This window comes from Mytilus trossulus, chromosome 1 (genome assembly GCF_036588685.1).
Source record: "Mytilus trossulus isolate FHL-02 chromosome 1, PNRI_Mtr1.1.1.hap1, whole genome shotgun sequence".
Lineage (NCBI taxonomy): Eukaryota > Metazoa > Mollusca > Bivalvia > Mytilida > Mytilidae > Mytilus > Mytilus trossulus.
In genome coordinates this window covers 2,469,238-2,493,409 of record NC_086373.1, presented here as the reverse complement: position 1 = coordinate 2,493,409, position 24,172 = coordinate 2,469,238, and the positions used below count along the sequence as shown (strand labels likewise).

General features: G+C 29.9%; 2 protein-coding genes across 17 annotated transcripts in view; one reads left to right on the top strand and one right to left on the bottom strand.

Moving 5' to 3' along the window:
* LOC134712326 (F-BAR domain only protein 2-like) overlaps positions 1-856 on the bottom strand; it is a 33,937-nt gene extending 33,081 nt beyond the window's left edge. For all 4 annotated transcript variants that reach the window (XM_063573770.1, XM_063573789.1, XM_063573779.1 and 1 more), the window contains exon 1: positions 747-856. In XM_063573770.1, the coding sequence (XP_063429840.1) occupies positions 747-773 (27 nt within the window). In that variant the 5' untranslated portion in view covers positions 774-856. The remainder of the gene's footprint in view (positions 1-746) is intronic.
* A 7,865-nt stretch (positions 857-8,721) lies between these two features.
* LOC134712269 (solute carrier family 4 member 11-like) overlaps positions 8,722-24,172 on the top strand; it is a 54,376-nt gene continuing 38,925 nt past the window's right edge. For 3 of the 13 annotated variants that reach the window (XM_063573687.1, XM_063573679.1, XM_063573662.1), the window contains exons 1-2: positions 18,043-18,244; positions 23,094-23,275. In XM_063573687.1, coding sequence (XP_063429757.1) covers positions 18,204-18,244; positions 23,094-23,275 — 223 coding nt within the window. In that variant the 5' untranslated portion in view covers positions 18,043-18,203. Of the gene's footprint in view, positions 8,893-9,193; positions 9,215-12,264; positions 12,438-13,081; positions 13,132-14,220; positions 14,291-18,042; positions 18,245-23,093; positions 23,276-24,047; positions 24,072-24,172 lie in introns of those variants that run through there. The other 10 variants (XM_063573749.1, XM_063573730.1, XM_063573670.1 and 7 more) reach the window with 8 other exon arrangements.

The window sequence follows — 24,172 nt, the reverse complement described above, 5'->3', positions numbered from 1 at the left end:
ACATTATTGTGCTAAATTCCAGACAGGGTGGAAGTTTTCTGATTGCATCACCATGATCATTGCATGGTCATTTACACATGTATGCATATGCAAGACATTAATTTGATAAATATAAGTCAATGGATTGGTTTTAAAATAAAAATCTTTATTGGAAGCAAAGAGACAGAATTGTAGAATAGTAGATTAAAGAGTCCAGAGTTACATAATCTTTCAACTTGAGTCAGTGTAAGCTATGACCCTGAAAAACTTAACATTGGTCTTTACAACTTATCCGTTTACGTCAATTTGTAGACAACACAAAAGTTCCTGTATAATTTTGACATCATAATAACAACTTTCTGACACAACTAAGGAAAAGCGATTGTTTGACATGATAAGATCAGCTGTTGTAGATTTACTTAGAAATAAGGTCTATTGATTGTATCCTGGTGAACAAATGGAAGGGGAAGTAACTAAAGGTAAACAGCTCCAAGGTTATAAACTGTGTTTTCTTGAATTAGAATTGATATTGATACTATATGAAATATTCAAATGAATGAAATAGTACTGGGGTGCAGAATATGAGTATGCATTTGAGGCACAGTGGTAAAATGCAAATATGCACACAAGATAATATATAAAACATCATCTAGACAACACCCCCTTTTCAAGTGTCAATTGCATGAAATTGCGTCGCTTTTTCGCCGCTTTTTTCAAATTAATGTCATCTCGTAGTCCGTCTCTGTAAATCTTATTTATTGAAGTACCCAAAAATGATCAGAGAAAGTTGTCATCCTAAATTTTGAAACTGCATCTGGTTTGATTCCATGAAAATGGCGATTATTTTGATTGTTTTGCGTTTGCGCACATCCGTTTTCTTACTCAGATTAGCGTTTTAACCAACGATCTTTTTACCTTGCGGGTCTAAGCTTATATGTCGTCAGCTGGCAGTTAAAAATTTCCGGGAAAGTACAAAAAAACAAAAAAGGTATACTATAAATGCAATTTTTTCTTTACAGCTCAGAAATATTTCGGATTTATTTAAAAAGGGATTAGGCTTCGTACAAAATTAAGTTATAGATTTTGATATCCCCATGGCATGTGGTCCCATGTGGTCACAATTTGATAACTTTGACAATTTCATAGTCTTAGATAGTTTTTGAACACAATGTTACACATGCAGTGACGCTCAATACACCTTATTGGTTTTTTCCCGCCATTACTGGATATCACACAGGTTACCGTAAAATTTTGACGTCATAAAACAAAATATCTGATGCCACAATGGAAAAGTGATTGTTGTATGCGTCAAAAGGTCAAACAGCCGGGTCGGCTGGCCGAGTAGGCTAATAGCGATAAGGTGTATGAGAGTGGTAAAGGGTTATTTTTGTGCAAAGTGTTTTGCCATTTTATTTCATGTGCAGCAGTGTTTCGTGAAATCGGTAAAAATCTCAACGTGCAAGACATTTTTAATTGTTCATTCATTGTGGTATATGGCAATTTTATTTCAGGTTCTTTTGTGCAGATATCAACCCTTAACGCCCCTCCACAATCTATGGTCAGATCATATATTTTTGTACCTTACATATTTTCAGTCGCAACAACTGTTTGAAAGATCAATATTCTTGGTCATTAAAATTAACATAAATTGAAGATTTTAAGCAAAGAATTAAAAAAGTTCTGGTAAAAAAGTTTTGATGGTCAAAGTTAGATTAACACAGGTCTAGGTTGTATTTATAAAATATACTTTTAATTAATAAATACTTTAGTGATTTACTAATTAGTAGATTTTTTCCCTTCATAGATTTAAGATGTCTGGAAGAATTGCATCAAACACTTCTACAAAAAAATGTTATTTATCAAGATTTTGGAAAAATTATGTTACTTTATATTTTATTGACAGTATTTATTCCTCTATTTAAACAATAGTTTGAGATGATATGAAGAGTACTAGTCTAAAGGTACCAGTCTTGTATTACAACTCCAATTTCCGGTGCATGTCAAAACATGGAGGGAAACAAAATAGTGCATTTTTTTCTGAATTTTTTTCTGAACTCAATATTTTCTGTTTGATTATAGGTTTATGCTGAATTGAAACATATATATAGACTTCAAAAAAAATCTTGCATCTTTTGAGGATATCAATCCAGGAAAGTGGAAGGATATCATGTTTACTGGAAGTGGTGCGGCCTAGTAAAAATAGCAAACAGAAAGTAGAAAAAAAATGTTTTGACTTCAGGATTGCGTAACTTTTTATTCTTCGTGGCAACACCCCCTTTTTTTTCAATTAAATCACAATTTCACATTAGTACATACATGATATGAACATGAATTTTTTTTTCTATGTAGCATTTTTTATTTTTTTATTTTCAAAGATCAGCAGTTTAACATGTAAGCCTATGGAGCAGTCAATTACAAGACTGCAACCTGCATAGGGTAATTTTTTCATATGTTCACTGCAAGAAAGTAGCTCATGTGGACTTATGTGTGCCCAGAATGATAAAACATCATGATTTAAGAACTTTTTAAGAGAAAAATAATATGGGGTATCAAGTTACACTGAAAAAACTGAAATTATGTAATAATTATGCATTTTCATACTAGACACCATTCAAAAGTATTAATAGATATAAAGCACAACAGCTTGAGGCAAATTGAGATTTTGATGGTATTACACACATGATTTTTAATTGAAAGGAACATAGAAAGATTTTTTTCTCAATGAAATCTTCTTCTTATGATGCAATTTTTAGTTGCACAGTTTTATTGAAAATAAGAGCAAAGTTGAAGAGACATCTATATACAAAAGTACTGTTTTTTCTTTAGGGTTATTATTTTCATGGCTCAATTGTTGACATTTAGGTAGAATATGTATAAAATGAACTTTTGGTGAAAAGATTTTCACAAAATGTTCATTTTTCATGAGTCTATACTTCTTTTACTGTCTGCGGCACTGCATGGTTAATTGAAATTTCCATATTTGGGTTAAAAATTTGTTTAAAAAGTAGAATTTTTCTAAAACTATCCATCATGACATGGATTTTTGTGATAAGTTGTGACAAGTAATCAATATTCTTACCCAAAACACTAACTTGAGTATTCATTTTGCTTTTTCTTGAATTTTATTTTAAATTTTATATGCATTGATGGGTCAAGTACAGTCTAAAAACCATGATATAGTAGGCATGTATAAAGACCAGTATAATCAAACAAGAGAAAGGTATGGTCTTTCTTGTGTCCAGATAGTTGTATGGTAGCAAATTCTTCAATATGAAAAAGTTTTGGGTAGTTTTTCAATTTTGACTGAAACAAGAGGCCCACTTGTGTATATTTCATTGAAAAAAGGGGGAGGGGTAAACTATTGAATGTGGTTCATTTAAACAGGAGGGAAAAAATAAAAATGATAGATCAGAACACTCTTCTAGCTCCACAGTATCCAAATAATAGAAAAACATTCATGAAGGTAGACTAGAATGAGATTTACAGATCATTTAGTAGACATGACTGATTTCCAAATTTTGCCTGTTTTCAGAAAGGGGTACTGCTTTAATAGTGGGGTTATTTTTATTAATATAGCCAAACAGTTCTAATAATGGCATTTTTTATGTTCAAATATGGCTACTTAATGAAACTAAGTAAATGAATTATTTTTTTAAGACATTTCATAAATGTTATAGGTACCAGTCTTGTATTACAACTCCAATTTCCGGTGCATGTCAAAACATGGAGGGAAACAAAATAGTGCATTTTTTTCTGAATTTTTTTCTGAACTCAATATTTTCTGTTTGATTATAGGTTTATGCTGAATTGAAACATATATATAGACTTCAAAAAAAATCTTGCATCTTTTGAGGATATCAATCCAGGAAAGTGGAAGGATATCATGTTTACTGGAAGTGGTGCGGCCTAGTAAAAATAGCAAACAGAAAGTAGAAAAAAAATGTTTTGACTTCAGGATTGCGTAACTTTTTATTCTTCGTGGCAACACCCCCTTTTTTTTCAATTAAATCACAATTTCACATTAGTACATACATGATATGAACATGAAATTTTTTTTCTATGTAGCATTTTTTATTTTTTTATTTTCAAAGATCAGCAGTTTAACATGTAAGCCTATGGAGCAGTCAATTACAAGACTGCAACCTAAATGATCTTGTAAATTAATTTTGATTTATCTCCCTTGTAACAAGTTTTTCAACTCAATAATCCATGCACCATACATGCCACAAACACCATTTAATATTATTATTTAATGAATGGCTATTATTTATTTTGAATTTATTGAACCATAAAACTAATTTTTGACTCTTCACATTGAATTCACGGATTATGTAAAATGTGAAGAGTCAAAAATTAGTTTTATGGTTCAATAAAATCAAAATAAAATATTGCCATTCATTATAAATAAATTTCTATAAAAAATAGGCTCAAAGAACTTTTTTTTAATATTATTTATCTTGACAATAACAACGTACACACATGTTGGCGTATGAAAACACAACGTCAGAGTGGGCGTGTCGCCATAAAAATTGACAACATTGAAAATAAAACTAATAATTTTAACCTATCAGAAGACAGTAAATACGCAAAATTTATTTATAATGACTATAACTCACAGAAATGACAAGATATATTTAATGATTGCACCTTGCAGGAAAAAATTCTACATGTGCTATCAGAACATGAAAAATATAACAGCATTACAGTCTGTGCCAAACTGTTTATAGGGTTTGTCTGACTGAAATAGAAATTTGACGTTTTTCTCCTGTATATATTTAACTAAAAATTCTGCAAATTGACGTTGTCTAGAACTTTATTTTCCTTTTTAAAGTCACATTTTTCAAAACCGGATGTTGACTTGACAATGGTAAAACATGGACCATAAACGGATACGTAAAATCCGTGTACGTTTACATAGCACGACTGAGCGAAGAAGCTCTTTCCACGTTATTTCTTCAACAAAATACTTGAAATGAACGTTAGGTACAGGTATCAATGATAGTTTTAGAATTTTGAAGAAATGTAGGATGCATAATTGAATTTCCCACCTGTGCACATGCGCACACGTGTTCTTCTTCATACAACGTAGTTCTGACGATTTTTTCAAGTAAAACCTTTTTAAATGTTTCATCAAATCAAGTTTATAAATGTATTTATTATAAATTTGATCTTTTGGACTAAATCAATTAGATACAAACCGCTGAAATGTACGAAAGTAATTGTGAATGGAACGATTAAATTTATACGATGTCCGGTACTGAAATTAGTTTACCTGTCACCTGAACAGGTATAGTTTTCAGCTGTCCAACAACTAATTAGCCTTGATTAAAATTAGAAAGTATTGAAGTAAGGGTTGATTTGATAGTAATTAATCAACATGTCACTTTTATGACCGGAAATGTATGGCTGTTAAAGGCAAAATGTTGGGTCAAAAAGATCGTGAATTATATTAAAATGACCGAAAAAGCCTTGAAAACTAAAAAAATTATGACCGTTTCATGCTTTTCCCAGCCGGTCTTTTACCGGACATTATACAAATGACCGGAATATATGACCGTTTTGGAAGCCCTGTGACCAAATGATTTTTGTCAGATAGACAGAGTTTGGTTTACACATGGTTTTCATTGACAGTAACTATCTCTTTAGCATTGAACTATTCCTAATTATCAGTACTAGGTTTTTCTCCAAGTCCTATTGTAGTATTATCCTCAGATGCAATATATAACATTCATTCCACTTCAACAATAAATTTACAATTTCATTGTTTAAGAAAAACTATATAGTGATATACTGGCCTAGGATGCATGTTTCTTTTGATTTCTGTTATAGATTTTATTTTTAATGTGAGACATTTGAGTTAAGGATTGTTTGTGTGGTGCATTAAGAAAGTTATATCTGCTATAGGCAGTATATTACTTTCCTTTTTGAATTTAATAGTGATCTTTTATAACTAATGAGAAAATTTAGTGTAATTACATAGTAAACAACTTTTTGTTTAAACAAGAGATCCTAACCACATGTATGATGTATATGCATTGAATAATAAAATATGTATTGATTTGGGACTAAACAACTTTTTTTTATTAAAACCATTCAAGTAAAATATTGATTTTTTTTTGTCCAGTAGACTATATCAGATACTTTTAAATGTCAACAAAAATATCACATTTCCTGATTTAATGAAAATTGTTAATATCAATTACATTAGTTGATACACTAATTTATTTAATCTGATATCTGATGTTGTGGACTTTAATGTATTTTCCCTTTTTTTAAAGTTGTGGATTGTAATCTCTAGTCACTGCAGTCATATTTTAAGGTCAGGACTTCTACCAATTATGGATACTTTTAAATTTCAAATCAATAAAGCGTCTTTGTAAAAATAAATTAAAAAGATATGACTGTGTATATAAAGTATATTGCAAGATACTCCCAAAATGTCAGTTATGTTATTGCCTAAAATTAAGATGTTCAAACTGGACAAGAGAAATATTAATTAGGACTTTCTTGATGTGCAAGGATTCGTTTATTTATCTCCGTTATTCATGACCAGATTGGTCAAGTATTAAATAAAGCAAAAATTGCCCTTTCCTGACCCTTACTACAGCTAGTAGATGCATCAAACTGTCAGATCTATTGATCTGTGTTTTTCTTACTTCATCAGTAATGATGTTATTGAGTAAAAGTCAGAAATACCTACAAAGAGAGAGTTAAAAAGTGAGAGGAATATAAACTAAACATTTAATGAGGAAAACAAAAGGATAAACAGCATCAACATCATATATATATATTTAGTAGTGAGTACATAGTAGATACATCCGGACTTGCAAAATGTTTTACACTTGAATACGTATCTGATGTATTATGCATTTGTAATCATGGCAATGGGTGATTGAACATGATTCAAATTGGATTAACTCCCCACTTATTTTCGGGAACAAAAATTAAAAATAACTTTACATTGCAAAAGCATTATTTGTGAGGTAGGTCAGTTACTTAAATAAGATACAAGACTAAAGTTATGTTGTAAGTCGGGACATCTCTAGTAATAGAAACTATAACAAGAACAGGATATGTATATTTAGAGAGATAAATTGATAGATAGAAATACTAATACTACAATGAGTAGGAAAAAACATTAATATGAACAAGACGTCAAAACTTTAGTTTTATTTTGCTAAAAGAAGATCATTGCATTACTTCATTTGGTCTCTGGTGGATAGTGGTTTTATTAGGCAATTTACACTACATAATATATAAATAACAAAAGGAATCTAAAAGTCTGTTTTTCTTGGTTTTTTTTAAGCTGACTTTTCTTAGATAAATATTTTGGATGACAATTTTAAAACAGCAATTGAAATTTTTTGCCTGTTTACCACACTGTCATGACTGTCCAGAAATTATTTTTCATTTTAATATAGAATAAAATATTGTTATGTCATAACCTTGCATTTTTTAATGTAATATGATCTTTTGACTTAAATTATACAATCATATCTATAAATACTTATAAAATTACACCAAAACTGTACTTATGTGTTTAAAATATGCATATTCTTGTCTTGAAAGTGTTCCATTACATGTATGGAGATTAAAATAAAGTTATTACATTTGAAACAATCAAAATAACCTTGTAATAATGACAACTTGAGTTTATTTTTATTCAGCATTTTACAAGATTTATAAGTACTGTATCTTTTAAACTACATGTAGTCTTGAAAGATAGATAATATAAAAGTTATTAATTGTGAACAATGCAGTTTGAGCTACTTTAATCCTGATTTAGATATGCTGACTTAAACTTTATAAAATAAAGGGTCAGTCACTTAGGTAAAGTTTATGATACTTATAACTTCAATTATGACTAAGCTTGAGAAAATCCCTTTGATCTACATGTACTTTGTTAATTTTCTATCAGGCTATTTTAGATGTGTTTTCTCAGATGTGCATGTAGAAAGAGAATGTGAAGACATCATGAACAATATGTCATTGACACTGTCATGACTGTCTAGGAAAATAGAGATGAACAGATTATTTATGTTTTTGAAACTTGATACATTATATCTGATCCTTATCTTATAGACCCCAAAACCCCACATAAATTATCTCTATTCTTATAATGTGTCAATACATGTACAAGAATTGAAAAAAATACCAATGCCAAATGAAAAAACATCTTTTTGTTTTCTCTAGTTGTGTTTGAATATATTTAATTCTCTTGCCAATCTCAAATGTATGCACTATATTTCAAATATCTTCATAAATGAAATTTGATTTTGTAAATCACCAAGTTGGAATGCATATATTTTTTATGCCCCACCTACGATAGTAGAGGGGCATTATGTTATCTGGTCTGTGCGTCCGTTCGTCTGTTTGTCCGTCTGTTCATTTGTCCGTCTGTCCCGTTTCAGGCTAAAGTTTTTGGTCAAGGTAGGTTTTGATGAAGTTGAAGTCCAATCAACTTGAAACTTAGTATACATGTTCCCTTTGATTAGATCATTCTAATTTTAATGCCAAATTAGAGAATTTATTCCAATTTCACTGTCCACTAAACATAGAAAATGATAGTGTGAGTGGGGCATCTATGTACTGTGGACACATTCTTGTTTTATATTATATTTAGCCTTGAACTAGAAATGCCTATATACCATACATTGTATATTGATCTGATTTATTATACATATTGTATTAATTATCTAAAGGAAGATATCTTATTAATAACAAGATAATGTTATATTACAGGTTAAGTTGGATGGTTACCCAAGTTTTGAACTTTGTGATGTGACACAATGATAGCGTACAGCTGATAAAGTTTTCTGATGATACCATGCCAAATATTTACTATAGGATTATTGATATATTCATAAAGCCTTCAGATCCTGTATGGATTATAATTGAAAATATTTAAATCGGGTAAGGAATATCAATATTGTTTTTAAATTTAATACTTACTATTACATTTATACATGTAATGCAAAAAGTGCATATTTGTCACGCTAAGCACATATGTATGATTAATTTGACGGATAGCTTTAGTTTTTAAGTGTTTATTTTTGTGGAAGGTTATATATCTTATAGTGTTTTCACAATTTTCATAAACAATTTTAACACTATTAACGATTGCAATATTCATATATTAAAACGTTTTAAAGTGTAAATATATAAATTCAGGAAGGATTGATTATTTAATGGATTAATGCATATTTAAAATAGAGTTAGTTCAGGAGTTTACTAGGTAAGACCACAAGCTAAGCATTTGTCCTACAATTAGTTGTAGAACAGTGATAACAACCTTGGCATCATCATTATCTGTTTGGCCACCTTCAACTTATTCTTAATCTCAGATGTACAGACTTCACTGATAGATTAAGGGGAACCTGTTGGGAGGGTGTCCCCCTTTAATAATAAGATATAAATGCAATGTTTATCATTATTCATACCATTTCAAGTATTGCAAGAACTTTTTCCCAGAATTTTTCCTTATTAAAGCAAACCCTTTTCATAAATAATGTTTGAAAATGTTTGCATGCAAAATATCTTGTACAATATTGATAGTCTAGCAATTGCCTTGTCTTTTATCCAGTGTAGGTATGCAATAGTACAAATTATGTAGACCAAAACAGATTCAGGTGTAAGAATGAACATGAGTCTGCCTATAATTAGATTGTCAATCAAGTGTCCATGCATAATTTTCATCAGGAAGGTCACACCAATCCAACATTTTGACTAGAACTTGTTTCTTCTATTTATTAAATAGTTTTTGTCATCTTGCTTGGTTCCAAATTTTAAATATTACACCTTGGATACATTTAACATTATCAAGTGGGATCCCAATTGTCATTGATTTCGAGGGTAAATGATTATTTCATTGCTCCACATAACATAACTTTTCCTTATGCATGTATGCCGGGCAATGAGTGAGACTTTTGCATAACCCTGAAATAAAATATCAACAAATATACAATTTCCCACAATTCACATAAATTGGTGCCCACAGAAATTAATGAATCCCAGTAAATTTTTAACAATGCTATTTGTGTTTTCTTTTTGTTGTTTTAAAACCTATAATTTTGAATTTAACAGTTCAATAAAATTCTGTGTCATTGGTGTATATATAAACAGAGAGATATAGTACAAGTATTAATGGATAATACTATGTATTATATGTCTGATAAAGATAAATAATCAATGTTCTATAGTCTGTGTTTTGATTAAACATCTGTTTGATATTCTTATAAAGAAAATCACATTGTATTTTGTATTTGTTTTCATATAATCACTATGTGTTAGTGCTTATACATACTCACTCTGAAGGAAAAGATTTAATTCAATTTAAAAAGATGAAGACTGCAAGTGGATATATTTAAATACATAATTTAAGATCTGAAAACTGATTGCAAAAGCTTACATACAGCTGGAATTAATACATTGAATATTTTATGAATATTTTACTGCAAAGTGTTATTTAGTGATAGGATTTGTTATGAATTATATAATTCAAGTGACCTTCAGGGATCAAATGAACTAATTAACTAATTGTACAAGACAAATAACTTTACAAAAGGTAGATATTTCTTGTTACAGATTCCCTTCTTTAAAATTTAGGGGACTAAATAAGTATTGACTGTGTGCACATCCAAAATTATTTCCAATGCAGACCTATAATTTGGCTAATACAAGCACCTTGAAGGATAACCATATCCAGTATTAAAATTAAGGTTACATGTTTGATATTCAAGTTAATCATATGACAAAGTGTAAAATCTTGGCTGGACTGGACTCTTTGAATTGTCTAGTCTTGTTGAAGAGCCCAGTACAGTCATAACAGTCAGGATGGTTACACTTTGCCCTATTGTATAGTTGCTCTAAAGTATTGAAATGTAGAAATTTTAAATTTAGGGCTTCAGAAGTTATAAATTTAGGATTTATCTTAAGAGATATCAAGTGTTTATTTTATTATAAGTGGACAGTTTGATATATATTAACTGATAGCAGCCTGGCTTCTAAGTAAGAAAGAAATTTATTGATTGTTTGAAATATAATATTTTCTAGTGAATACTTACAATTCTTATTTTTATGCCTCACCTTTGATAGTAGAGGGGCATTATGTTTTCTGGTCTGTGCGTCCGTTCGTCTGTCCGTTCGTCCGTCATACCTTCTGTTCGTCCGTCTGTCCCGCTTCAGGTTAAAGTTTTTGGTCAAGGTAGTTTTTGATGAAGTTGAAGTCCAATCAACTTGAAACTTAGTATACATGTTCCCTTTGATAAGAGATCATTCTAATTTTAATGCCAAATTAGAGAATTTATTCCAATTTCACGGACCACTAAACATAGAAAATGATAGTGCGAGTGGGGCATCCATGTACTGTGGACACATTCTTGTTTTATTTTAAAAAAAGACACATATGTACATTGTAAAAGTTTATGTTTTTGAAACAAATTAGCATATACTTTTTGACAACTAGATAAACATGAACTAGTGATAACCATATGAATGGGAATGCTGATACAACTTGGGGAGTCTGGAAACTTGCCTCAAAATGTTGGTATGACCTTTTGTCACCAGTTATCTTGCATTTGTAAATTTGGATAAAAAACAGTCCTTTAAAATTTTCATTTTAGCCATCCCTACAATTACTTATTCTTTCATTCATTGCCATTTAAAGAACATGGCTGGGTTCAGCATTATACAAATTAATTGTAAATATAAAAAAGAAGATGTGGTATGATTGCCAATGAGACAACTATCCACAAAAGACCAAAATGACACAAACATTAACAATTATAGGTCACCATACAGCCTTCAACAATGAGCAAAGCCCATACCGCATATGGTCAGCTATAAAAGGCCCCGATAAGACAATGTAAAACAATTCAAGCGAGAAAACTAACGGCCTTATTTATGTAAAAAAATGAACAAAAAAACAAATATGTAACACATAAACAAACGACAAGTAAAGTAAAGTTTTGCATACATTTCAGATTGTTATAGTTGTGTGTGAGAAACATCAAAATCTGAACCATAATTTTTTCTGAACCTTTTATATTTCATAGTATATTAAGTCTTTCCATTGATATATAACAATACAATGAAAAGGTTAAAAAGTTTATCACCAACCAATCGTACAATAAAATAAATCCTATGTACAAATATTTATGAGACTGAGCGACAATATTAAATAATATTCCATTCCTTACCAGATATTCTTAATCTTTAACAAGATTTTAAAAGCATATTTATATTAATACTCAACATTACATCTTAGATATATATTAAAGCATGGCATACATGTCTTCATTATGTAATTCTATTACATGTAGTAAGACGCATCACATTAATGATGGTCATGTTTCAACACAATATATATTTTGGTCTATGAACCTGCAACCCTTGAATTTGAATAAAATTGCTCTTTTTAAAAATGGAATGGTAGAAACTTCACCATTGACTTTGATAAGGTAAGAAATGGTACAGTAAAAATTTCCATGTTTTGACAGATTTCATGGTTCTGTATTTTTTTTTATTAAATTTATCTATACCATTGTCATTCTGAAAATAATGGTGATTTAATATGTATTATTTCCAAAGTTTACAAAGCAAAGGCAAAATTTAAGCAATATTTGTGAAATAATTATCGCTTGAAATGGTGGAAAACATTAAAATAACCTTTCAAAATCTCCATGGGACTAGGCAGATGTTAATTGCTCAAGAGGACATAATGCTCCTCTTATAGTGTCAATGTACTACTTAATTGTTTGAATGAGTATGTATGTGCTTCAATAGCTTTTTTAACTCATTTGTATACCTGTGTTCAGTTTACATAAGAAAAATTTCAAAATCAGATCAACACCTCATGAAGTAGATCCCACATAGATGGTGAAAGTTGGCAGGGATACATTTTACTACACATATTGACATCAGGAATTTGGGATGTATTGAAGCCTACCTGACTATTTATAACTTCTTAAACATGGAATATTAAACTACAGATATCTATAGGTATTTGACATGGTACTTGATAGAACTTGTTAATTGATTTAATATACTATTTAATATATATATATAGACATAACATTGAGATATATAAATATCTATTTTGTAGGTTAAAGATAGCCGACATATATTATAGCTGGATAGTAGAGTTCTATAAAAGTAAGTACATGTATGACTGTGCTTTTTTATTTTTAAAGAAAACTTCTGTTATTCTGTTATCAGCCAACTATTTTACAAATAATAGGCATACAACAAAGTGTTTGCTATATTTGTATGTGTATAAATATAGTCTGTTGATCTGTTTCAATACAAAGCAAACAGTTAGTTTAAAATTATTGTTATATCAATGTTCATTTTGTGGTACATGTACTCTAATATCAACTTTTAAGCCTTGTTGATTTCTGAAACAATCAACAATGGTTGGGAATAAAAATAATAAACATAAAGCATTATGATATATCAACAACAGGTCAAAATGTAGGATATAAATTCTATCGCCCCAAGTTGTTTGAGGGCCAAGCTTTTGAAAAGTCCCTTGTGATCACTGATTGTTCATCAAAGAGGTTACTGACCCTATCACACATCCCCCTTTTTTAAAGGGAAGTCCATATTTTGCCTCCCTTCATCTTTTTCCACATTATCAGAATAAATTGATCAGAATAGTCATGAAATATCTGCCACTGGATATTTATCAAAATCTACAATGGGGTAGATTATATATTCCTACTTGGAATACAAGTTAAAAAAAAAAATGGTAGATCAGTATATTTTTGTTGATATTTTTATTTTTAATATGTTTAGCCCTTTCCAGTTAAAACACACATTTCTGACATTGATGATGAAAATATTTATATAAACTTGTAATCCCTCTAGTTGTTGTAGTAGAACATTTATTAACATTTTAAAATTTCGTAAGGAAACATTTTTTTTATATGTGAATCTGCCAAGATTGTAAAATGCCTTTTTCTGTACTTCATCAGATACTGATAGCTCTATGTAATTGTTTGACATATAAAATAAAACATATGTATATATGACCTCATATAAGGTAATTATAATGAGGCAGAATAAAGATACATTTGTGGTAAAGATATACCAACACATTCAAAATAGAAACATGTTCTATATTTGGTCACATACCTGAGTTTGACATTTGTTTGTTTTAACATGACAACTAAAACCAAAACTTAGCAAACCTAGGAAATCCCTCAACTTATATAACAACTTTAAGACTTTTGTTGATAACCTATTTCAGCAGATTATATACAAGTAAATAGTTGACTTTAGATGGTGATTCTTATCAGAACACTTAAACAAGGTTAGAAATCTTTCATTTTATTTTTGAATACAAAGTTTTTTCATGTAATTTTAGAATCACAGTGATTTGCATTTAACTAGGGTGTTGAGAAATATTGTTTGTACCTGTACGCATTCAGTTGCACAAAAGTTTAAGACAGTTACATAAAGACATAAAGACATTTTATTTCACTAAAGCCCCCACATGGGGTATGTTAGTACAACATTTTTTAACAAACTATAAAAGTATGAACATATTTACATATTTACATTAGAACACCATGGTTAACAAAGGTGCAATAATAGTATATATAATTAATACAGATATTTGACAGGAAGTACAAATTATAGTAACATGATTAAGCACATGTATTAAAAGGTTGCATTTATATTGTACTATCAAATCTTAATGAATTACTTCCCCTTGCATAAATGTTGATACAAGAAAGTAAAGTAAAGAAATCAATAAGCAGCCTTGTTACAGTAGCATAATTTTTTTTTTTAAAGTCAATATATGAACATTTCATGTTTCATCATGACCTACATTTGGTCATATCATTTTTCTCTTTCTCTGAATATATACAAAAGACATAAAAAAAAAAGTGCATTATAAACCAAAATTGATTTGGAAAAAAAAAAAACAGAAACCAAAACCATCTAAGGAAGCCTTGTATTAGGTAGTGTAGATATAATTTTACTATTAGTCATCTTAAAATTTATCAAGTATCAATATTAAAGTTCCAGTATAATCATGTTAATTAAATAGTACTGAAAACTTTAAAATTTATTTCTCAATATTATTCTTGAAACCTCATACTTTAGGAAATAAAATCTGAAAATATCTATAAAAAATAAACAACAGTTCGGTAAGCTCACAAAGGGTATTGAAAGTCATCTTCGGAACATATTGACATGCTGAGGATAATTTGAGAATTTAACATATAATGAATCTGTAAATCACTAAAAAAAATTAAATACAAAAGTAGAGAGAAGTTGTATGATTGCGTTTAAGACAATTAGATAACATAAACATTTATAAGCAACTATATGTCACTGTGTGGTTTCCAACAAAAAGCAAAACATGTAGTGTCTAGGAAGTTATACAAGTCTGTGGCATGACAAAATGTAAAGGAAACATATCATTACAGCTTTAACATTAATGCTAGCAAGACAAATCTTTGTTTGGCTTGCTTGCTTTCAGATGAATATTTTGTGTTGAAAACGTACAAGCAATATTTGATACATCATCTTGCTACAGATTCTATCATTTTTATATAGCAAAGCTACAGATTGACTTTATAACAAAAAAAACCCACAGTACTAAAAGATGAAATATATGGGTCAAATCAAATACCTATGTAATGAATCACAAAATCAGAGTAGGTGTGTTTGAATAGCTATTTTGTTTTACTAAAAGTACTTCACGACATTGTGATATGTTGGATGATGAAAATATATATCTTCGAGAAAAAAAATACAATTTTTTGGCTTCCATTTCTACGATTGCGCTTTATATTTGTCATCCTGTGATGTTTTAAAATTTATTGTCCTTTACCTCAAACATAACGTCCAATAAAATTTAAGTATGATGTATACAAACTGAAGCCCCGCCTATCTTAATTGCCATGCTTGAGCAAACATTGATACAAGCAAAGCAAGCAAGACAAACAAAGATTTGTCTTGCTAACATTAATGTAAAAGCTGTAACAATGTATCTTGCAATTTCATAAGTATTGAATTTGGCCAACTGGGCATAACCTGGCTTATTATACCTGTTTTGGCTTTTAGTCAACCAGAAGTGGTGTAATATGCCAAGCAGTCCGGCAGTGGGAGTAAAACAAAACCCATTATAATCTATTTAGGCTTAATATGCCCATATATATATCTTACTCTTCCTTCTCACAACATATTATCAAAACCTTATATGAGGAATCTGAAAGTAACAAAGTTTGAAGGGCAAACAACTTTGATTTGGATTAATCTTTTTCTAAAGTTGGTTTCAGGGGATTCCAAAATTTTAAAAGTATCTTTGAGGTGTGTGAAATGCAGAAATGAACTATTGATGAACATGCATTTTAGTTTTAGATAGTTTTTGAGATATAAATGATAATTTTAGATAGTTCTTGAGATATATATGGTAATTTTAGATAGTTCTCGAATCTTGAGATATATATGATAATTTTAGATAGTTCTTGAGATATATATGATAATTTTAGATAGTTCTTGAGATATATATGGTAATTTTAGATAGTTCTTGAGATAGATATGATAACTGGTCTCAGAGACTGGTTAATATTCTATAGCCTTGAGATGATCACTTTCAATTGATGTAATTTTAAAAAACCTTCTGGTCATTGAAACACAATTGTTTGATGTTTGATATAAACATCCTAATGTTTGGCCTTGTAAATGTTTAACTAATGACTACAGGTGTGTGGTCTGCAAGACAAATTAGTGCATGTAATTGACAAACTAATTAAAGTAGTCAGAACATAACATATATCTACAACTACTTTATTAAATTACAGACTTGTATGTTAATTTTTTTTGAGAAAAAAATGTTGAGTCTTCTTTGGATGTCTTGAATTATCTCCAATCTCCAAATAATATAATGGATTTGAGGTTTCAGACTGGTTAGAAGTATCGAGGTCTAAAGACTTGGTTGAAATTTGTAGAAGTCAGTTGTCTTAAATGCACAGAATCTATTCAATGTATGATTGGTTTTATCAGGCAATGGTAATCACCGTATTTTAATGGATGATGATCATGTTTGCATGGAAAACTATCTAAAATAATTGAAAACCAAGTCAGTCCTTCATTATTCAATTAATTAAGTTCATTGTAATTTTCCGGGGAATACATCAATTAAACCTAGAATTTAATGAGATAACCCTTAATTTCATTAATTACCAGATCAATAAATTACTATAACAACCAATCTTTTTTTTCAATTAATAAAATGTAAAGTTTAATCGATTCAGTATAAGTTCTAATGTTCTATCGTCAATTTATTGCATGCACTGCATATTCTATGATTTTGTTTTTAAAAGAGTTTATTTAGTCTTTCTGCTTAATAGGCATCACAATAATGAAGTTTGTCTATTGACTTGTGTTTTGTCATGGTTGAGGGGGAAAGGACTTTTATCGGGACTCTGGGATTGGGTGTTTTTAAGCCTGGGATATCTGGATTATGTGTTTTTAAGCCCGGGATTTCGGGACCAGGACCCCTCCTACCCTCCCTCATGGTTGGAAAAAGGAACGATCATGAACATTCATTTGTTGAAAGACTAATGCATTAAAAACAATTTTTCTCTTTTGATATAAAACCTAACCCTTTTTATTCTAATCATTTGTTAAAAGTGCCTTCATTCTATTTTCTGATTACCATGTAGAATTTAAAAAATATATGACATAGAATGAGTATACCGGTAATAAAAAAGTTGCTTTTTTTCTGAAATGATTTTTTTTTTATTGAATATCTAGAATTATCTCCCCTGCTTAATTTTAATTGACTTCTTCTCTGGGGTCACTTCTTTTTCATAATGAAGACAGAATTTAGATTAAAAGATTAAAATAGTTGTAAACTTGAACGACCTTTAATCATTTGACTGTTTGATGAATTGACCATGCAAATAAAATAATCAATACTGGTCAGGCAATATTTGCACACTTTGTCTGGAGGCTAAAAATTTAACAATGAAAGATTAATTATTTTTTTATTCTATTAAGTAATTCTAATTCTATCAATAAATGTCAAGATAAAATAGTAAATAAAAGTGACAACAATTTATACTTGATGTACCACATGTGTAATTTAACCTGTGTTCACTTCTATTAGTCATACAGTAGGAAACTACCTAACTCTATTTTAGTATTTGCACGCTTAATACACATGGTTTTTTCCATTGAAAAGAAGGAAATATTATAGTGTGAATATGGTGAAAATAACATTTGATTTACCACAAGAGGAAGCTAGGTGAGGAATCACATTTATTGACCTTTAGTTTCACTCAACAACATGTGTATTTTTAATAATAATAATTTGTTTAAAATTTTATAAGACGTCACATGCTTTATATCAATACTCTCTTTTGTTCAGTCAGTTAAGGTGCGTAATGTTGTGTTTTGAATGACTTCTATTGATCCATTTACACATTTTTTTAAATCTGCTACAATCAGCTGTTTTTCTACTTAAAATAGAAAGGATACTACTAGTAAGCTATTATCAATATATGTAGGATACCTGTAGGAGTTGCACCTGGCTCCGCTGCAATCATTTAGTACATATATACAAAGGTCATGTAATTACTGATCTTTATCACCATGGTTCCAAAGACTATTCTGTGAGAAATAAGGAAATTAATGTCTTATAATCGTAAGTGGTCTGATATGATTATTGTACCGTTATCCTATAATAAGCCATTGATATCTATATGTAATTACCATGCTAGAATAAACAAATATGCAGCATATTGTGTACTTTCTCATGTTTTTCAATACAATAATTGTAACCTTCAGAATCTGAATAATAAATAATTTTTATTATGTATATTGACATCAGAAGGTATTAGCCATAATGTTGTCTGTTCTTTATGAGACTTTATTTTAATCTCTGTATTTCTTTTCTTAAAGATATTGAACGAAGACAATTTTAACACAATATTTTGAAATATGGCTATGTTTTCATGTCCCACGGTTCATGTCACGTAGAGAGGAGCACTTTTAATCACTGCTTAATTTCCATATGTGCCTGTCTAAAGTCTGTAGCCTGTTATGCAATGGTTGTCATTTGGTGCTGTCCGCCATATTGTTTTCAAATTTATGTTTTTAACACAAATTTGATAATTTTTTTTATTTAGATTTTTTTTCACATTTTGTTATATAACCTACTACAATATGGTTTTGCTTAAAGTTGAAGGCGTACAAATACCTTGTTTACATCTTTTAATCTATGATGTATATAATATTTGTCTCGTTGACATTAATACACCAAATCTTCTTATTATTTATATGAAATGTATAAAGATTTGGTTTCATGACGTAGATTTTTTTAATTTATATATGAATGGTTACGCAGTACAGAATTATTGTTTATATAATAAAAATGAGTACTGCCTTAAGGGATTGTTTAGCATATCTATTATTGAGGTAAATCAAGGAAAGGCACGTAAGTTCAATAGTCAGATGACCTTTTTAATAAAATTGTAGAAAACTAAAATAAAGCATGAAAGTTGTTTATTATTGTTTTCACTTCCATGCATTGGTTGAATCATAAAGATTAAAGGCCTTATTTGTCCGACAGTATACATCGACTATTAAAACATTTTTATTTAACAAAAACCCTAAATATGTATTCAAATGATATTTGTTTATCTCTTTTTTGTTTTCCATTAATAAAACTGTTACAAGGTTCTTCATGTGTGCGAAGGTGGACAAATTTTACTCTAGATTGTATCGTTTGAAAGATCATTGAACATATCAATAGTAAATTTTATATTCAAGAGTAAAATTTTACAAGAAGTTTCTTTGTCATCAAGAATAAGCACAAGAGTAAATTATTTGTTTAAATTTATATTTATCTTACTTGTTTTTGCCATGAGAGGTTTTCATAACACTTGTCATCTTGACAACATGTTTTTATATCACCTTTTATGGTCCAGATCAAATGTTTGGAACATAAGAAATGTTAAAGATAGATATAAAGATGAAATAAAACTAACATTAAATTTTCACAATTGAATATTTTATGATCCATCATTCAAATCATATCCCTCTAGAGGTACTTGCAGGTTGACAGGAAGGACCATGTGTAAACACAATTTTTAAAATGATCTGATATTTCAAGTTTTATTTATTTGATCTGGTATAAGAAAAAAGAAAACTATGTGAGATATTGTCATCTCTTTAATAGAAACTGTCATTATTGCATAAACTTTTAAAAAAGAAACTGCTGAAACAATTTCTACCAAAATTCATAGGGAGAACAATTATATGGTATTTAGTATAAAGCGTATGTTTTTTGTCTCACTGGCGACAAAAGTCCCAGTAAGTAAGACACAGGTATTTCTATCTGGCGACATAAACTATTTGTATAAAGCTTTATATTTCAAGAGTAGAAAACCTGGTTGCTTCATATGTTGAGTAGCTACCTTATGTTTTAATGTTTCCATCTGTCTTATGTCTAATTGTCCTTTACCCAATTTTCATGGTTTAGTAGCTTGCAAAAAAATTGAGTTGTTTTTGTCATTTGACTTCTCTCACTTATCATGCTTATTATGAGTGATAGACTCACTATTTTTAGTATACAGATTCCTTGTAAGGTCTATATGACCATCAAATAAAGATCACCTGGATCAGTTATCAAGGACAAAGTTACATGGGGCGATATCTTTTTGCGCCAAAAAGTAACTCATTTGCGCCACAACTTAATTGCGCCAATACTTCTTTTGCGCCACCTAATTTTCAAAACTATAGGTATCATTTGTGCAATAGAATAATCCTCTAATTGCGCCAATTTTATTTATTTTTATATAACAACTAAATGATTGACTAGGTACCATCAGCAAAAAATTCCTTTGACATTGTACACAGAAAATAGCCACGCATCCTAATAAAATTATCCCGCTTTCGTGGATCGTTACACAATACAAAGTCATCATCTTTGTTTGAAACAACACCAATATCATCCAATATTCTGAAATTTTGCTTGATATTTAGGTTAAGCCGGACACAGTTTTCTTCTCCCTCTATACATAGATTGACGCACATATTTTAAATCTATATAGTAAGTTTCTAAATTTTCTTCTTCAATTTTGAAGATCTCTGAATTTATTATTTTTGATGGTCGCTCTGAAAACATATTGGTTGCTTTTCTTATGCTCGCAGATCTCAAAATTTGACGTTCTAATTTCTGGAGACTGACAATGAAATAATTATATTTCTTTTTACAATGAAAAAGTATTGTATACTGCCAAAATCTGCTGTGAAAATTTCATAAAGCGAAAATGCATTTTATACTCGTGATAGTTGACTTGTATTTGTATTATAATTTTAAGAAAAAAATGTTTTATAGTCTCTCAAAACTCTTTATCGAGTGGCTCTTGTTGTTATCTTGTGTTTTAAAAAGCTGTATATTTCATATGTAACAATATGTGAGACTTTCATCAAGTATTTGTCTTGTCTTGTCTTGTCATGATATAGGTAAAACATGTACAGGTATGATATAGGTAAAAAATATTAACAGGTAAATGTGGAGCAATTTCATTTCATTTATTGGCGCAATTGATATCATCAAAATAAAAGAGAGTGGCGCAATTTATACCAGTTCAAAACTGCAATTGGCGCAAATTGATTCTGCCCGTTACATGATGGTTCCATTTCTCAAATACTATAAACTATAATTAGTGTATGGAATGATTGTTATGGTTACATATCAGTCTGGCAGGTTTCATTACACCATGACCTAATTTTCATGGTTCATTTGTTAATGTTTTGTTTTTTTGTGTTTTAGTCTGTTTTTATGCCCCACCTAAGATAGTAGAGGGACATTATGTTTTCTGGTCTGTGCCTCCAATCGTCTGTCCGCCTGTGCGTCCGTCCGTCCATCTGTCCCGCTTCAGGTTAAAGCTTTTGGTCAAGGTAGTTTTTGATGTAGTTGAAGTCCAATCAGCTTGAAACTTAGTATACATGTGCCCTATGATATGATCTTTCTAATTTAAATGCCAAATTAGAGTTTTTACCCCAATTTTACGGTTCACTGAACATAGAAAATGATAGTGCAAATTTCAAGTTAAAGTTTTTGGTCAAGGTAGTTTTTGATAAAGTAGAAGTCCAATTAACTTGAAACTTAGTGTACATGTTCCCTTTGATAACATCATTCTAATTTTAATGCCAAATTAGAGAATTTATTCCAATTTCAGGGTCCACTTAACATAGAAAATGATAGTGTGAGTGGGGCATCTGTGTGCTGTGGACACATTCTTGTTAAGTACTATAAGCAATTATAGGTCAACCATATTTGGTGTATGGAATTACTGTAAGGTGTACATTAGACTAGTCTATCTGGTAGGTATCATCTGACCTTGACTTTATTTCAACAGGTCATTGGTCAAAGTTAAGTTTATATCATACTTTCATATTAAAAACCTTTATCTTGAAGACTTTCAACTTAAAATCATAAAGCAGGAAAGACATTTCAGCGTGTGAACTCTTGTTTCTTGTTCATTCAACAAACAGTGCCACTAAAAATAAAACAAATGAGTAAGATGCATTAGTTGTCTTATCTTTTTGATAGTTTGAGGAAATATAACTTGGTGTCAAGTTACACTAATACCTCCAATTTCACCAAATAATCTTTTTGCATTTTATTGATTTATTTTTTGTCAACAATGCCATTTGAGGATAGTAGATACTGGTTCCTTGGAGCCTCTTGTTTAAATTTGACGCCAGTCTTTTTTGTGCTTGATTTAAACAAGAATAGTTATACATGACAGCTGTCAATTTCATTGGCTTAGAATATACCTCAGTGATATTGTTCGCTTAATAAAACATTGTTTCTTGTCCATTACACAAATAAATTCACTTCATTTCCCTAAGGAAGTATAAGAGCCAGTATATTTTGTTTAAACATATATATAGTAGTATATCTTTGCTTAAGATGTGAAATAACACAATCAAGTTAGTAGTAATTGTTGCATTATTTACAGTTATGGATCTAGGCACAATTCATTAAAGGGATATTTTCACAGGATCTTTATGCCTTGATCCTTTCTTCAGAGGGTAATTTTCTACATTTTCTGTAATGTTTACACCGTTTTCTTCTACAGGGTAATGAGTGACAGTGAAAATCACCAGAATGGTATGTTTCCAGAGTGGGAGAAAGGTTCTGAAAAGTCAGGAAACAGTGCAGATGCTCTTCATTTGATAGAGACTGGAAAACCCAATGGAAAACAGCATCTGGACTTCACTGAGCATGCTGTTGTCAACAGATATGAAACTAGTGAATCAGGTATTATTAATACTAGATCATACAGACTTTAAAAGCTAAGAATTCAGTTTTTGGTTTTGGTTTCCATTGTATAAAGTCTTCTCTTGACATATACTGTGTATCTCATTATTTTTTAACAGCCTTTTCAACACTTTATTTGCACAAAGTCTGCAAGTCAAGATGCAGGCCGAAGAACTTTGGCACTTAATGGTATATAGTTTGAAAAGAAAAATTACTTTGTCATAGTAGAAATTCGTCTTTTTTTCTTGATTTTTCTCATGACAAAGAAGCCCTGATAGTTTAAACTATAAGGATACATCTTTTCATGTTTTCAAATTCAATAACTATTGAACATAGCTATACACCATTTCTATACACAAAGCAGTGAATATGTCAATTTCAAAAACTGTACATGATGTGATGAGTAGAACATAAATGAATTGATTTTTTGTGAATGAAGGTGAATACAGATATCATTTGTATTTTTTAAAGTCTTTGATTGAAAATCTACTGCATTTCTGAAGTTTAATTTCCTTTTCTGTCATGAGAAAAAACCCAGATCTAATGAACACTTCATTGTACCTAACTTTGCCACAAACATCATTCTGGGCCTTATTTTAGATCTGAATAAAAAGAAATGTTGGGCCTGTGACATTGATGGTGTTTATAAGTTAAGCTACTTATAGCTGTTTATCAAAATTGAAGTTCAGTATATCTGACCAGTGCAAGGAAATGTGCACAAGTAAGTCTTGTACCTCTAACTGTTATGTAATGTATGCTAATTATCTTTTAGTTGACACATCACATAAAGATGATGGTAGGTGCTTTCTTCAGATATTTATCTTTTTTCTTCTTTTAATATGCATTGTGTTTACATTATGTTTGGCATGGAATTTTTTTTATGTTATATTTGGTTTA